General features: G+C 46.0%; 1 protein-coding gene across 5 annotated transcripts in view; it reads right to left on the bottom strand.

The window, feature by feature from the left end:
• Positions 1-17,070, bottom strand: part of SLC38A8 (solute carrier family 38 member 8) — a 35,578-nt gene extending 18,508 nt beyond the window's left edge. The window contains exons 1-4 of one of the 5 annotated variants that reach the window (XM_082366889.1): positions 16,941-17,070; positions 16,380-16,570; positions 12,464-12,581; positions 11,780-11,978 (exon numbers count right to left, since the gene is read on the bottom strand). In XM_082366889.1, coding sequence (XP_082223015.1) covers positions 11,780-11,978; positions 12,464-12,581; positions 16,380-16,568 — 506 coding nt within the window. In that variant the 5' untranslated portion in view covers positions 16,569-16,570; positions 16,941-17,070. Of the gene's footprint in view, positions 1-11,779; positions 11,979-12,463; positions 12,582-14,021; positions 16,008-16,379; positions 16,669-16,940 lie in introns of those variants that run through there. The other 4 variants (XM_082366890.1, XM_082366888.1, XM_082366891.1 and 1 more) reach the window with 4 other exon arrangements.
• Between the last annotated feature and the right edge of the window lie 237 nt (positions 17,071-17,307).

The raw sequence follows: 17,307 nt of genomic DNA, 5'->3' as shown, positions 1-17,307 counted from the left end.
AAGATTCTTCCCAATGTGGGAGCCCCTAAGATTCTTCTCCACACGGCAGCCACTAGAATCTTTCTCACACAGCATCACCTCAGAATCCTTCGCAACACAGCAGCCCCTGAGAATCCTCCAAATCACGGCAGCCCCTAAGATTCTTCTCAGCAGGGAGGCCCTCAGAATCCTTCCCAACACAGCATCCCCTCAGAATCCTAGCTACACTGCGGGCCCTCAGATCCTTCCCAACAGCAGCAGCTGCCATGCAGAATTCTTCTGACATAGCAGCCCCCTCAGGTCCTTCTCAACGTGGCAGCCCCTACAATTCCTCTCCACACGGCAGGCTCCTAGAGCCCTCCTCAAAATGGCAGCTCCTCCGCCTCCTCCTGAACACTCAAGAATCCTCCTCAAAACAGCAGCCCCTTAAAACTCTTTTCAACAAGGCAGGCCCTCCTGCTCCTTTCTACACGGCATCCCCTCAGAACTTTCTCAACATGGCACCCTCTCAGAATCCTTCTCAACACGGCAGCCCCTCAGCATCTTATCAACACAACACCTCAGAATCCTCCTAACATGGCAGCCCCTCAGATCCTTCCCAACACAGAAACGACTCAGAATCCTTCTAAACGCGGCAGCACATCAGATGCTCCCCAACACGACAGCCCCTCAAAAGTCGCCTCAACACGACAGCCCCTCAAAAGTCGCCTCAACATGACAGCCACTCAGAATATTTCTCAACAGGGCTGCACCTCAGGTCCTCCTCAACACAGCAGCTCCCCAAAATGCTCACCATGGCAGCCCCTAACATCCTTCCAAACACAGCAGCCACGAAGAATCCTTCTCAACAAGGCAGCACCTCACAATCCTTCTCAACACGGCAGGCCCTCAGAATCCTTCCCAACATGAAAGCCCCTCAGAATCACTCTAACACTGCAGCGGCTCAAAATCTTCTAACACGGCACCCCTCAGTTCCTTTTGAACAAGACAGTTCCTCAGAACCTTCTCAGCAAGGCAGCCTCTCAAAAGCATCTTCAACATGGCAGCACCTCAGAAACCCTCTCAACACGGCAACTCTTCAGAATCCTTCTGAACACTGCAAGCCCTCAGAATCTTTCCCAACACGGCAGCCCCTCAGAATCCTTCTCAACACAACAGCCACTGATTTCTTCTCAACACTGAGGCCCCGAGAATCTTTCCCAACCCAGCATCTCCACAGAATCCTTCTCAACACGGCACCCCTCAGATCCTTCTCAACAAGACAGTTCCTCATAATCCTTCCGAACATGGCAGCCCATCAGAATCCTTCTCACCAAGACAGCACCTTAGACCCTTCTCAACATGGTAGCATCTGAGATCCTTCACAAAACGGCAGCCTCTCGAAACCCTTATCAACATGGCAGACCCTCAAGATCCATCTAAACACAGCAGCCCCTCAGAATCTTTCGGACACAGCAGCCCCTCAGTTCCTTCTCAACACAGCAGCGCCCGAGAACCCTCCAAAACACGGTAGCCCCTAAGATTCTTCTCAACACAGAGGCCCTCGGAATACTTCCCAACATGGCAGCTCCTACAGTTCTTCTCAGCGTGGCAACCCCTAGAATCGTTCTCACACAGTGGCCCCTCAAGTCCTCCTCAAAATGGCAGCTCCTCAGAATCCTTCCCAAACTGCAGTTGCTAACATTTTTGTCAATACGGAGGCCCTTAGAACTCATCTCAATACAGCAGCCTCTCAGAATCTTTCCCAACACGGCAGCCCCTAAGATTCTTCTAAAGAAGGCAGCCCCTAGAACCCTTCTCTCGTGGCAGCCCATCAGAATCCCTCCCAATATGACAGGCCCTCAGATCCTTCCCAAGAAGTCAGGCCCTCAGAATCCTTCTCAGTAAGGCAGGCCCTCAGAATCCTTCTCAACACGGTAGCTGCTAAGATTCTTCCCAACAGGGCAGCCCCTAGTATCCTCCTCAAAAAGGCAGCTCCTAAGATTCTCCTCAACACGGCAGCCCCTAGAATCCTTCTCACAGGGCAGCCCATCAAAATCCTTCCCATCACGGCAGCCCCTCAGATCCTTGCCAATAAGTCAGGCCCTCAGAATCCTTCTCAACATGGCAGCACCTCAGAATTCATCTCAGCAGAGCAGCACCACCAGTTGACCAGAATTGAAATCTGACATGACCTCTACTTACCACTGTCAGGCAGGGCATTTTTGTGCCAATTTACCCTCTGGGAGGTTCAGATCTACCAACTTTGATTTTTGTGGAAGATCAGAGTGCTTCCCACAACATGGGAGCCTTTAATTTCCACATCCCTGCATCAGGGACCTTTCTTCATGGTTCAAGAGACAGAACAGACAAAACAAACAGTAAAATGGTAGACCGAGATGCAACTGTATCAGTCATTATTACATTCCAAGTAAAAGTCCAAATATGCCAATTAAAACCCGAGACTGTCAAGATGATAAAAAAGCAAGACCCGACCATATGCTGTCTACAAGAAGTGTGTTTTAAAATTCCAAAGTTCACAGTAAAAGAGTGGGAAAAGAAATTCTGTGCAAACACTAATCTTAAGGACGCTGGAGAGGCTATATTCACAGGTATATTCACAAAGAATTACAGAGACAAAAAGGAAAATTTCATAATAAAAAGGCAATTCACTGTGTGTGCTTATTAATAAGAGAGCTGCAAAAACCATGAGCAAAAAATTCATACAATTAAAGGGAAAAATAGACAAATCTGCAATCATAATTGGAGATGTTAACACTCTCTCTCTCATAACCTGACAGAATAACTAGACTCCGCCACTGCCCCACTCCCACAAAAATCTGCAAGGTCATGGAAGATCTGATCAAAGCTCTGGATCACCTTGACCTAATGGAGAGTTCTAGAACACTGTACCAAAGAACCACAGAATACACACCCTTTAAGAGCTCACCAAGACAGACCACACGCTGAGGCACAGAGTAAGTCTCAAATGTCAAAATTATACAGGTGTGTTCTCTGACCATGGTGCATTTAAGGCAGAAACCAAAAAGATGACATTCACAGAAAGATAGACAAGATGAAAAGGCAGAGGGCTATGTACCAGATGAAGGAACAAGATAAAACCCCAGAAAAGAAACTAAATGAAGTGGAGATAGGAAACCTTCCAGAAAAAGAATTCAGAATAATGATAGTGAAGATGATCCAGGACCTCAGAAAAAGAATGGAGGCAAAGATCGAGAAAATGCAAGAAATGTTTAACAAAGATCTAGAAGAATTAAAGAACAAACAGAGATGAACAACACAATAACTGAAATGAAAAATACACTAGAAGGAATCAATAGCAGAATAACTGAGGCAGAAGAACGGATAAGTGACCTGGAAGACAGAATGGTGGAATTCACTGCTGCAGAACAAAGAAAAAAGAATGAAAAGAAATGAAGACAGCCTAAGAGACCTCTGGGACAACATTCAACACAACAACATTCAACGCAACAACATTCGCATTATAGGGGTCCCAGAAGGAGAAGAGAGAGAGAAAGGACCTGAGAAAATATTTGAAGAGATTATAGTCGAAAACTTCCCTAACATGGGAAAGGAAATAGCCACCCAAGTCCAGGAAGCACAGAGAGTCCCATACAGGATAAACCCAAGGAGAAACACGCTGAGACACATAGTAATCAAATTGGCAAAAATTATAGACAAATTGCTGAAAGCAGCAAGGGAAAAACGACAAATAACATACAAGGGAACTCCCATAAGGTTAACAGCTGATTTCTCAGCAGAAACTCTGCAAGCCAGAAGGGAATGGCATGATATACTTAAAGTGATGAAAGGGAAGAACCTACACCCAAGATTACTCTACCTGGCAAGGATCTCATTCAGATTCGATGGTGAAATCAAAAGCTTTACAGACAAGCAAAAGCTAAGAGAATTCAGCCCCACCAAACCAGCTCTACAACAAATGCTAAAGGAACTTCTCTAAGTGGGAAACACAAGAGAAGAAAAAGACCTACAAAAACAAACCCAAAACAATTAAGAAAATGGTCATAGGAACATACATATCAATAATTACCTTAAACGTGAATGGATTACATGCTCCAACCAAAAGACACAGGCTTGCTGAATGGATACAAAAACAAGACCCATCTATATGCTGTCTACAAGAGACCCACTTCAGACCTAGGGACACATTCAGACTGAAAGTGAGGGGATGGAAAAAGATATTCCATGCAAATGGAAATCAAAAGAAAGCTGGAGTAGCAATACTCATATCAGATAAAATAGACTTTAAAATAAAGAATGTTACAAGAGACAAGGAAGGACACTATATAATGATCAAGGGATCAATCCAAGAAGAAGATATAACAATTATAAATATATATGCACCCAACATAGGAGCACCTCAATACATAAGGCAACTGCTAACAGCTATAAAAGAGGAAATCAACAGTAACACAATAATAGTGGGGGACTTTAACACCTCACTTACACCACTGGACAGATCATTCAAACAGAAAATTAATAAGGAAACACAAGCTTTAAATGACACAATGGACCAGATAGATTTAATTGATATTTATAGGACATTCCATCCGAAAACTGCAGATTACACTTTCTTCTCAAGTGCACATGGAACATTCTCCAGGATAGATCACATCTTGGGGTCACAAATGAAGCCTCAGTAAATTTAAGAAAATTGAAAGCATATCAAGCATCTTTTCTGACCACAATGCTATGAGATTAGAAATCAATTACAGAGAAAAAATGTAAAAAACACAAACACATGGACGCTAAACAATATGTTACTAAATAACTGAGAGATCACTGAAGAAATCAAAGAGGAAATCAAAAAATACCTAGAGACAAATGATAATGAAAACACAACGATCCAAAACCTATGGGATGCAGCAAAAGCAGTTCTAAGAGGGAAGTTTATAGCTATACAAGCCTACCTCAAGAAACAAGAAAAATCTCATATAAACAATCTAACCTTACATCTGAAGGAACTAGAGAAAGAAGAACAAACAAAACCCAAAGTTAGCAGAAGGAAAGAAATCATAAATATCAGAGCCGAAATAAATGAAATAGAAACAAAGAAAACAATACCACAGATCAATAAAACTAAAAGCTGGTTCATTGAGAAGATAAACAAAATTGATAAACCATTAGCCAGACTCATCAAGAAAAAGAAGGAGAGGACTCAAATCAATAAAATTAGAAACGAAAAAGGAGAAGTTACAACAGATACCGCAGAAATACAAAGCATCCTAAGAGACTACTACAAGCAACTGTATGCCAATAAAATGGACAACCTGGAAGAAATGGACAAATTTCTTTGAAAAGTATAACCTTCCAAGACTGAAACAGGAAGAAATAGAAAATATGAACAGACCAATCACAAGTAATGGAATTGAAACTGTGATTAAAAATCTTCCAACAAACAAAAGTCCAGGATCAGATGGCTTCACAGGTGAATTCTATCAAACATTTAGAGAAGAGCTAACACCCATCCTTCTCAAACTCTTCCAAAAAACTGCAGAGGAAGGAACACTCCCAAACTCATTCTATGAGGCCACCATCACCCTGATACCAAAACCAGACAAAGACACCACAATAAAAGAAAATTACAGATCAATATCACTGATGAATATAGATACAAATATCCTCCACAAAATACTAGCAAACAGAATCCAACAACACATTAAAAGGATCATACACCATGATCAAGTGGGATTTATCCCAGAGATGCAAGGATTCTTCAATATATGCAAATCAATCCATGTGATACATCATATTAACAAATTGAAGAAGAAAAACCATATGATCATCTCAATAGATGCAGAAAAAGCTTTTGACAAAATTCAACACCCATTTATGATAAAAACTCTCCAGAAAGTGGGCATAGAGGGAACCTACCTCAACATAATAAAGGCCATATATGACAAACCCACAACAAACACCATTCTCAATGGTGAAAAACTGAAAGCGTTTCCTCTAAGATCAGGAACGAGACAAGGATGTCCACTCTCACCACTATTATTCAACCTAGTTTTGGAAGTCCTAGCCATGGCAATCAGAGAAGAAAAAGAAATAAAAGGAATCCAAATCGGAAAAGAAGAAGTAAAACTGTCACTGTTTGCAGATGACATGATACTATACATAGAGAATCCTAAAGATGCCACCAGACAACTACTAGAGCTAATCAATGAATTTGGTAAAGTTGCAGGATACAAAATTAACGCACAGAAATCTCTAGCATTCCTGTACACTAATGATGAAAAATCTGAAAGAGAAACTAAGGAAACACTCCCATTTACCACTGCAACGAAAAGAATAAAATACCTAGGAATAAACCTACCTAGGGAGACAAAAGACCTGTATGTGGAAAACTATAAGACACTGATGAAAGAAATTAAAGATGATACCAACAGATGGAGAGATATACCATGTTCTTGGATTGGAAGAATCAATATTGTGAAAATGACTATACTACCCAAAGCAATCTACAGATTCAATGCAATCCTTATCAAATTACCAATGGCATTTTTTACGGAACTAGAACAAAAAATCTTAAAATTTGTAGGGAGACACAAAAGACCCCAAATAGCCAAAGCAGTCTTGAGGGAAAAAAACGGAGCTGGAGGAATCAGACTCCCTGACTTCAGACTATACTACAAAGCTAGAGTAATCAAGACAATATGGTACTGGCACAAGAATAGAGATACAGATCAATGGAACAGGATAGAAAGCCCAGAGATAAACCCACGCACCTATGGTCAACTAATCTATGACAAAGGAGGCAAGGGTATACAATGGAGAAAAGACAGTCTCTTCAATAAGTGGTGCTGGGAAAACTGGACAGCTACATGTAAAAGAATGAAACTAGAACACTCCCTAACACCATACACAAAAATAAACTCAAAATGGATTCGAGACCTAAATGTAAGACTGGACACTATAAAACTCTTAGAGGAAAACATAGGAAGAACACTCTTTGACATAAATCACAGCAAGATCTTTTTTGATCCACCTCCTAGAGTAATGGAAATAAAAACAAAAATAAACAAATGGGACCTAATGAAACTTCAAAGCTTTTGCAAAGCAAAGGAAACTACAAACAAGACGAAAACACAACCCTCAGAATAGGAAAAAATATTTGCAAATGAATCAACGGAAAAAGGATTAATCTCCAAAATATATAAACAGCTCATGCAGCTCAATATTAAAAAAAAAAACAAGCGGCCAGGCCCGGAGCTGGAAAGTTCATACTGGACATGTTGCTCGCGCCGCTGGCGGAGACCACGGCGGAGGCTCTGCCCAAGTTCTCCGGGCCGAGTGCCTGGCGGCACCCTGCGCCCCCACCCCGCCACCCCCAGCCACGCTCCCAGCTTGGGCTCTGCTCCTGCCGACCGCAGCAAGACTTGAATGCAGCGATCATCTAAATTAGAGAAAGGAGATAAAAATAACCTCTGGATATTCCTCTCGTGTGATATTTATTCTGGATGAAGCATTAAGATTGCTACTAGAGGTGTATCACTGGACTTCCCTGGTGGCGCAGTGGTTAAGAATCCGCCTGCCAATGCAGGGGACATGGTTCAATCCCTGGCCCAGGAAGATCCCACATGCCACAGAGCAACTAAGCCTGTGTGCCACAGCTACTGAGCCCGCATGCCACAACTACTGAGCCCACATGCCACAACTACTGAAGCCTGCACACCTAGAGCCCATGCTCCGCAACAAGAGAAGCCACCACAATGAGAAGCCTGCACACCGCAACTAGAGCAAGCCCGCGCAGCAATGAAGACCCAATGCAGCCAAAAATTAATTAATTAATTAAAAAAAAAAAAACTTTGGTAAAGAACGTATTTGACACCAATGCCCCCACGTCTCAGTTCACTTAGTAACAGAGCACCAGCCCTCCTGGCTTGACGGGAATTGTTACAGAAAACATTTCAAAAGATATTTCTAGGGTCTTTCTGTGATGCTCAAACTTTCCGCTTGTCTGTGATTCAAGCTGCTTCTCCTCAATCTCAATACTTAAACCTTCATTGAGAAAATAGCAGTCCTCCAAAAGGTACTTAACTATTATTACTATTACCATTAATTTTAGAAGAATGTAGAGAAAATAGTTGGAGTTGGCTAGGAGAATAAATATAAAAATATATACAAAAGGAAAATTCTGACTGCTTTGTTAATAGAACTTACAAGATTAAAACCTACACAGGTCTCTTCAGATCTTAAAGGATTTTCTTCTAAAGGGTGATTTCAGTGCTTAATATATATATAAATCATGTTCTTCACTACAACACAGTAATGTAAAATTATCAGTTTACTATTGCAAGATTGATATGAGCCTGAGAGTCAAGTCCACTAAAGAAGTTTGTTTTCCTTGCATTCATGCCAAATCAGCTACAGTGAAATTATCCACCAGTCTAAGCAGCTGGTTCTGTGCAGCCCAGAAAACGTGTGGCGAAATTCTCTCCTTCACAGGGTGCAGGTTCACTGTGTCGCTCACACCCAGGTGGTTTGTAAAGACTCTCTGTTTCTGGTAGCTTTAAATTAGACGTGCTCTTAGCACCAAACGAGAATGAGAGATATGTAATATTAAACTCTTATGTATTTTTCCTGCGTAGCCCTTGCTTTTATTATCTACCTCGGACTTTATGCTCTGGGTTTCACTCACTTATCCATAAAAAACAATATTATGCAGAGACCACGGTTTATGCAACTGAAACGTAAAATCATGCAGGTAACTTACAGAAGTGTATCAATCCAAGAAAATTTTGAACCTCAGAATTCCTGAGTACTATAGTCGTTGAAAGATATTTGCTCTTGGCTTTCAGAATTTAGAGAAACCAGTTACAGATATCAATTTAATAGGGGCTCAGATGTGGAATTATGTGCATGACACTATGCTGGGTTTTATGAACGAGTCACAAAATGAGTATGTACTCGTTATATGGCCATTACTTTCAGCTAATTAAAATTTTTTCTAGCATTTACTTTAGCAAATTTTTTTCCAACATTTCTTTTGGGCATCATACTTAAATATAATATGTCATTTAATCTAATTCTCATAACACTATTTTGTGAGGCTATTATTCACGCAAGAATATAAAGGTGGCGAAAAAGGTTAAACAACTCACCAGATGCCTTAGCTTGTAAGATAAAAGGTGTTCAGTGAAGTGCATGTACCCATTGAGTCTGTGCTTTTAGCTATGACAATGTTCTACTACTTTCAAGGCCCTGACCATTGGGTAGGAAAGGCAAGAACGAAGAGGCCAAACTAAAATACAGATAAAACAAATCTCATAAAATGAGAAAATGGAGTGGAAGCGTTTATAAGGAGCAATTAATTTGGTATTAGGTAGGAAGGGTTGAGGAAGACTCGAGAGAAATCAATCTTTTGTGCTTGGTCTTGATGTGTGAATAGAATTTCCATTGCTAAAAATGTTGTACTGACAGCAATATTGGTTGAGGACAGGACAGAAGGAGAGGGAGAAATTCAAAGGGTATTGCAGTCTGATAATGGCATGACCAAAGACGTCAGGAAATAAAATTTACACATGGCTCCTTCCAGGAATGATAAGTAAGCAGGAATGGATATGTAGAGACAGAGGGGCCATACAAATATTTTGTCCAGTGGTTTATTTTGTTCAGTGGTTTTGGAGGTGCTGAATGCCGAATTAAAGCATAAGCAACACATTTTTGAAAGGCCTTTTTGTAATTCAGTTGTGTGTATCTCAATGACCACAATAAATAGAATCAAAAGCAATAGGTGACTAGGTTTTAATTTTTGGAAACTTTTCCCTCTATTTTAGGGAATTCCCTGCTGTAGAGACAACCTGAGAAAGAAGGTGAGAGAGTGAGAAAAATTAAGACATGAGTAATCTGGTAGCGCCTGAAACAAGAGTGGGTGCATTCCTAATGCTCCAAGTACTAGGGACCTTGACGATTATGTGTGACATTATCAGTTAATGTTTTCCCTTTTGAATTTTCGCATGAAATTTTTTGTGTTACATTTTCACTTCTTCGAACAGAGGTAACTTCCTCCACTTCCATCCTATTCTCTAGAGCTAAAACTATGGCCCTATGCTTATGACTGGAGAAGAATGTCTATCTTTTACACCACTTTTATATGTTAAACAAATTGATTATTTCATATTCATTTTGTTCAAACAAAGCCCAAAGCTAATAGTAGGATTTAGATGAAATCTGAACTAATACCTCTTCAAAATCATTTGAAGTTAAAGTTTGATAAATATTTAGACATCTAGCTTTTCAGAACCCCCAAATATGGCCTAAGCGTATAATACCTATCCTTTGAGTTATCTTCATCAGTTATTTTTATAATCATTTTTATTGCTTTGTTTTGTACCTGCTGAAAGAGAATAAAAGTCATATTCAAAATGAAAAAAAAAACCCAAAAAACAAACAAAAAAAACAAGCAACCCAATCAAAAAATGGGCGGAAGACCTAAATAGACATTTCTCCAAAGAGGACATATGGATGGCCGAGAAGCACATGAAAAGCTGCTCAACATCACTAATTATTAGAGAAATGCAAATCAAAACTACAATGAGGTATCACCTCACACCAGTCAGAATGGGCATCATCAGAAAATCTACAAGCAAAAAATGCTGGAGACGGTGTTGAGAAAAGGGAACCCTCCTACACTGTTGGTGGGAATGTAAATTGATACAGCCACTATGGAGAACAGTATGGAGGTTCCTTAAAAAACTAAAAATAGAATTACCATATGACCCAGCAATCCCACTACTGGGCGTATACCCACAGAAAACCATAATTCAAAAAGACACATGCACCCCAATGTTCATTGCAGCACTATTTACAATAGCCAGGTCATGGAAGCAACCTAAATGCCCATCGACAGACGAATGGATAAAGAAGATGTGGCACATATATACAATGGAGTATTACTCAGCCATAAAAAGGAACAAAATTGGGTCATATGTAGAGACGCTGATGGATCTAGAGACTGTCATACAGAGTGAAGTAACTCAGAAAAACAAATATCGTATATTAACGCGTGTATGTGGAACCTAGAAAAATGGTACAGATGAACCGGTTTGCAGGGCAGAAATAGAGACACAGATGTAGAGAACAAACGTATGGACACCAAGGGGGGAAGTGGTGGGGGCGGGTGGTGGTGGTGGGATGCATTGGGAGGTTGGGATTGACATGTGTCCACTGATGTGTATAAAATGGATGACTAATAAGAACCTGCTGTATAAAAAAATTTTTAAAAAAAGAAACCAAAAAGGCAACTAGAAAACTCCCAAATAAGTGGAAATTGAATCACACAATTCTAAACATCCCATGAGTTAAATAAGAAATCATAGCAAAAATTAGCAAAGGATTGAACGGAATAAAAGTGAAATCAGAACATATCAAAATCGGTCAGGTGCAGCCAAAGAAGTGCTTAGAGGGAAATTGTTAGTGGGGGGACTATAGGCCAAGGCGGCATGGGGCTGAGCGTCTTCGACGTCCCCAAATTCAAGGTGTTACTGATTCTCTCTCACAGGCGTGTCCTTGCAGTTGGTGCCACCTCCCCGTCTGTAAAATGAGTCCCCACTGGACACCCCAGCACAGCTCCCTCCAGCTCCTTGACTCTCACTGCGGTGGTAATTACTAACCCTGCATCTCCCTTCGCCACGACGTTAGGAGCTGGGAGTGGTCTCGGCCTCCGCTGCTTGCCAAGGGCCCGAGCCCAACGTCCACATCCTGTTCATCCACCAGGAACTCGGGAGAACTGAGCTCCACACCCGGGGTCGCCCCTGACTCCAGGGCAGGTACTTACACTTCTCCAGCTGGTCCCCGATCACCCTGAGGAAGGCCACGGAGATCATGAGCAGGTTGATGATGAAGCAGGCCTCGCACAGCTTCCTGATGGTGGGGCCACACAGCCCTCCGACCACGCCCTGGTAGGTGGCCTGGCCGCTGACGGAGGCAGCATAGCCCAGGATGACCAGCCCACTGATCAGGAAGACCAGGGAGACCTGCAGAACAGGACCATGGGGCCAGGCGTGCCCACAACCGCCCCCCAGGATGCTGATACCACTCCCTCTGGGTCTCACCTGCAGAGGCCACGGCTGCCTGCAGCCTAGGGCCTCTACCTGACAAGCCACCAGCCCCCTCCCTTGAAACCAGAGCTGCAAAGCAGGTGGATTCCAGAGGCCGCGCTGGCTCTACGTCTGTGAATCTGGGGTTCCCACCACCCCACAGCAGTTGGACAAATGAGGTATCAGAAACCCAGAGTTTAAATTACTTTCCTAAGATCACATGCGTTGCAGGTGAAGAGCCGTAAAGCATGGTGGTTAGGAAGCAGGCATACTTGGGTTCAATTCCAACTCTGCCACTCACCTGCTCTGTGGCATGAGGCCCACCATCAACCTCTGTTTTCCCATCTGTGAAATGGGGATGATACCATCTACCTTACTGAAGGGTTGTGATGCATTTGCTTTAAACAAAGCACGTAACTCACTCAGCTCAGTGCCTGGCACGTGGTAACTGCTCAAGAAATGATGGTCATTCTTATTCTCCAGACTCCCTCTCCAGTGCTCTGTTGGAATTTTTTCCAACACTGAAATATTTTCAAACATCTAGGAAAGTTGGAAGAATTTTATAATGAACGCCATGCACCCACTACCTAGATTCTACTAGAAGCAGGTCACTTTGCTTATTTTATCACACCTCTACCATGCGTCCATGTGTCCATCTAAACTTGGGGGTACATTTCAAGGCAAGTTGTGGATACTAATTAGCATACTTCCCCCTAAAGATTTGGGCATGCATATCGCTAGAGCTTGATATTTGTTTACAGTCCTTCTCCCTTGTAAGATAAAATTTACACACAGTGAAATGCACAAAGTCTTAAGTGTGTATCAGTATATCATTGGAAGGGGTATAACCAACGTACATGTGCAACCTAAACCCCTACCAAGACACAAAATGTTACCATGTCCCCGAAGTTCCCTCCTGTCCCTTCCCAGTCACTTTCTGTCCCCGTGCCCAGAAAAAAACCACTCTAATATTTTTCTGCTTTTATCCATTTTCTTATCGGGCTTTCCACTGAGTGGTAACTTTTGTGAGGGCCAGCCCTATCGGGCACATCGGTAAAATTTATTCCTATTTTTGCCAAGTGCTATTTCACTGTGTGGATAGAATCACAACTGGTTGATCCAGTCCCCTGTTGCCAGACATCTGGGCTGTTCTTCGTTTTTGGCTACTATGAAGGAAGAGCTGAGCATTCTAGAATAAGTCATTCTGAGGACCCACGTTTCCTTCTCCTGGACACACACCTAGGAGTGGAATTCCTGGGTGTCAGGGTAGATGTGTGCTCAAGTCTGGCAATTTCTTACAAACTGCTTTCCGAATCACCTGCGCCACTCGATAACCTCTCCCCCACGCCCCCCCCCAGCCTCAACTGATGCATTTGAGACCCACTTGCCCCACGTAGTTAAATGTTTTTGAGCCTCTCCAGGATGGACGGCTACCTTTCCCTAAGCTGGACCTGGTCTCCACGGCCAAACTCCCCTCCCACATTTCTATGGAGGAGAACAATGCAGGAGCTGTGAGGTGCTCAGCCAAGAAGCCCGGGGAGAGCCAGCATGGCCGTCTTCAGACACAGTTCGTGCCCCTGAACGGCAGACTCGTTCTTACGCCAGCAGCCAAAACTAGGGCTGCTGAAGGGAACACCTAACTGGACCGCCTGACAGAAACTTGAAAGTTCAGAGCCAGGAGGAACACGCACGCTCCCTCCAGCCCCTCGACCTCTGCCCGTGCCGGTTCCTCTGCCTGGAACACCACCACCCCGCCTCCACCACTGTCCCTCACCTGGGGACCCCCTACTCTTCCCCCCTCTTCTCCAAGGTCACCTCCTCCAGGAAGCCTCCCCACACTTCACCCCCAAGGTGGGCTCAACCCTCCGTTTCTGGCAGAACCACATCTTTCGTGGGCCCACTTTTTTCCCCCGTGGTGGGTCGAATCCCCCAAAAGGTTTGTCTACATCCCAATCTCCAGAACCTGTGAAAGGGACTTACTGGCAGCCATCTTTGCAGATGCAAATAATGAACATGTAATTAAATGAAAAAGGGTCTTTGCAGGTGAAATTAAGGATCTTGAGATGAGGTCATTCTGGATGAGCCAAGTGGGCCTTAAATCCAATGATAAGTGTCCTAATAAGAGACAGAAGACGAGGAGACACAGAGAAAGCCATGTGGCGATGGGGCAGAGATTGGAGTGACGTGGCCACAAGCCAAGGAATGCCTGGAGCCTCCAGGAGCTGGAGAGGCGGGAAGGACCCTGACGACACCTTGATTCAGACTTGCAGTCTCCAGGACTGGGAGAGAATACACTTCTGTTGTTTTACGCTGCCCAGGCTGTGGTCCTCAGGTCCAGGGGCCTGAGGCCACATACTCACAACTGAGCGTACAGCGTGAGGATCCCTGCCTCTCTCATCCACCAGGTTCTAAGCTCCATGGACACTGGGATCGTGTCTTTTTTGCTTACCATTTAGCCCCAGAAAAGCACCCAGAACATAGCAGGTGCTTCATAGGTATTTGGGGATGAAAGGAAGGGAAGGGGGGTGGGGGGTCAGGCTGAGCCTCTGCCAGTGAAGGTGCGTCTCTGCTAACACAGTGAGCTGTCCACGCAGGAGTGGCTGACCCTCGAGACGGTCCCCGAGCCTCTTAGCAGCCAGTCAGCAAAGAGCCCTTACAGCCCCTCGCCAGGCGCGCCTCTCTTTGGAGCCGAGGAGGGTGCAGGTTCGTTAATTTCATTAACCCTCCAGTGCTCATGGGGCCATTAGAGACCTAAAAACCTCACACCACTGACCTCCCAGTGGCAGGGATGTTTAAACACTCCTCCCGTCCGAGGGGAGGCCTTGTAACTGGGGACAGGGCAGAAGTCTCACTGGCTAAGAGGAGGGGAGAGTCAGGAAATGATAGGGGAGTTGCTGATTACCAGCCTGACTTCTTCCCTTGTCGGGAGTTGCCATTTATTCATAGTTGGGGTCCTCTCTCCTGAAGCCTGCCTACCTGCTCAAGATGGGATCTTTAGACCATCCTGTGCAAACAGCAAGCCACTCCAGCACCATCCGTGTTACCCGGGAGCCTGTCAGAGATGCGCGATCTCAGGCCCACCCAAACCCGGGCTGTCAGCATCCGTACCCCCGAAAGGTGCCGGGAGACCCCGCACGGAGCTTGGGGAGCGGCGCGCCACGTCCCTGCCTCAGCCCTGCCTGGCGTCCTCGGACTGGTCCGTCTGTGCCTGACCACGGACCCCCACGCGGGCCCCATCCGCTCTGTCGCTGACCCTTTGTGGCTGGAGGTCGGGCTCCCTGTTCCGGAAGCGCGGCCTTTCTGCCGCACACATCCGAACACCCCTCTGTTGCCCGCCACGTGCACCTGGACAAGCTGGGGCTCAGCGCCGCCTTGGAGGGGGCTTCTCTGCCCCCCTCCCGCTCCCGCTCCCACAGATGTCATCCCACCGTCACGCTGCCCACCATCTGACACTGTCTCATTCGACTTCTTGAATCTTGTCCGAGCTCCCTGTTAGAACAAGCTTCACAAGGACGGAGACCACACTGTCTCAGACACCCGGCGCCAGACAGGCGCTCAGCCAGCATGGGGGCGGCACGGGCTACACCGGACGCTGAGCAGGGCAGCATCTGGAAGCTTCCAGAAGGACAAGAGAGGCCCCGTGGGCCCACCAATGAGGCCATTATCAGCCAGCTGCCAGAAAAAAGCATTTGAGATGATGCCGGTCAAAGAGCTTACCACGAAATGCCTGATTCCTATCAGCCCAAGGAAAAGCCTGCTAATAACATGAAGCTGTGCTAATCAGCAGCTCTTTTCCGCTGAGGACGGTCAGGCCCTGGAACTTTCTGGGAAGGGAGAGAGTTCAGGCTCCACACGCAGCCAGCAGAACTGGCCAAACACCGCTGACACCGTGCAGGTTGGGGGCGTCACAGCGGCCTCAGTCCTGACCTGCCCACGGGATTTGGGCTTTCGCTGTGGAGCCGAGACCGGGAGGCAAGATAAGTCAATCAGTGGCTCGGAGACAGCGCCTCCCCGGCTGAAAGGCCAGGTTCATTGGCTACAGGTGCCGCGCGCTCCACAGGGACCCGCCGCGCCTCTACCTCCCCCTCCCCCTCCACCCCGCCTGGCTGCGAGGTTCTCAGCCGCATAGAGGATGCTCTCGGCCCGGGCCTACAGGGGGATTCCCTTCTCCCTTCGTGAGCTGAGCGGGATGGAAAACCAAAAGCCACAGGAGTAATTTCGGAGACAGGCAGCTCTGCAAAAGCAATGCCCAGGGCTCTAGCTGGAAAAATAAACTTAAGCTCCTACCTGCCCCCAGAGAACCACCCCCCCGCCCCAAAATGCTCCCCAGGGGCTTACCAGCTCCACTAGGAAAGCTGGGGCCACCCCACCCGCCTTGTGGAAGGCCCATGGGAAGTTGAGCAGGCCGGCGCCCAGCGCGGACTTCAGGAGAATGAAGATAGCACCCAGTGAGGATAGACTGGGGCGGGCGGCCGTGGGGACCGGCTTTTCCGAAAGGCCTCTGTCTCCTGGGGTCTGTCCCTCCATGGCTAGAAGCAGCAGAGGGGCAGAGAGACGGGGTGGTCCCGGCACCGTCTTCCCAGTTCACAGTAACCTTCTCCAGCTGGGATGCGTCTCTCCTCGATCCAGCCAGAGCCAAGACGTCTGTCTCAACAACCCCAGCCTCCGTACCCCTCTTCCTGAGTATCTGCTCCCCCTTTCCAAAGCGTTATGCAACCACCTGCCCCATAACTTCCAGTCCCCCCCCAACTTCCAACCTTGTTTATGGGCACTCTTGCCCTCCCCCACCCCGTTTCTCTTCCAAATCCCCAACTCCTTCCTCCCCATGGCTGTTCTCACCCACCCACCCGCCTCCAGGCCAACTTCCACAGCGAAGGGGCTCCAGCCCCTGGTCCTTACCACCAAGTCCAATCTTCAAGGCGACAGACAGTCCTGGGCCATCAGGGACGGGGACTCGGGCTCACTTCAGAGGACCCAGAGGGGTGGGAGGAAGGCTCTAGCTCCACCGGGGTGGGCAAATGAGTCATGAATTATGGGAGCCCTAGAGAGCACGTGCTGGGGTCACGTCCCCGAACCTAGGAGGACACGGGCAAGAGGTCAGGGCCATCCGTCCCAAGAACTTGTAGCTTCTGAGACTTCTGGCCTGAGCACGGGAGTCTTAAGACTGCCGGGGGCGGGGCCTTCCCGGCCGCCCCGAGGGTTAGAGGGAGCTCAGCTGGGAGAGATCAGGGAGGCTGCACCGATCTCACCATCTCCAACGCCTCCT

This window comes from Balaenoptera borealis (assembly GCF_965194805.1).
Source record: "Balaenoptera borealis genome assembly, chromosome: 19".
NCBI lineage: Eukaryota > Metazoa > Chordata > Mammalia > Artiodactyla > Balaenopteridae > Balaenoptera > Balaenoptera borealis.
Note: the sequence above shows the minus strand (reverse complement) of the source record. Positions and strands in the feature narration are given on the sequence as shown.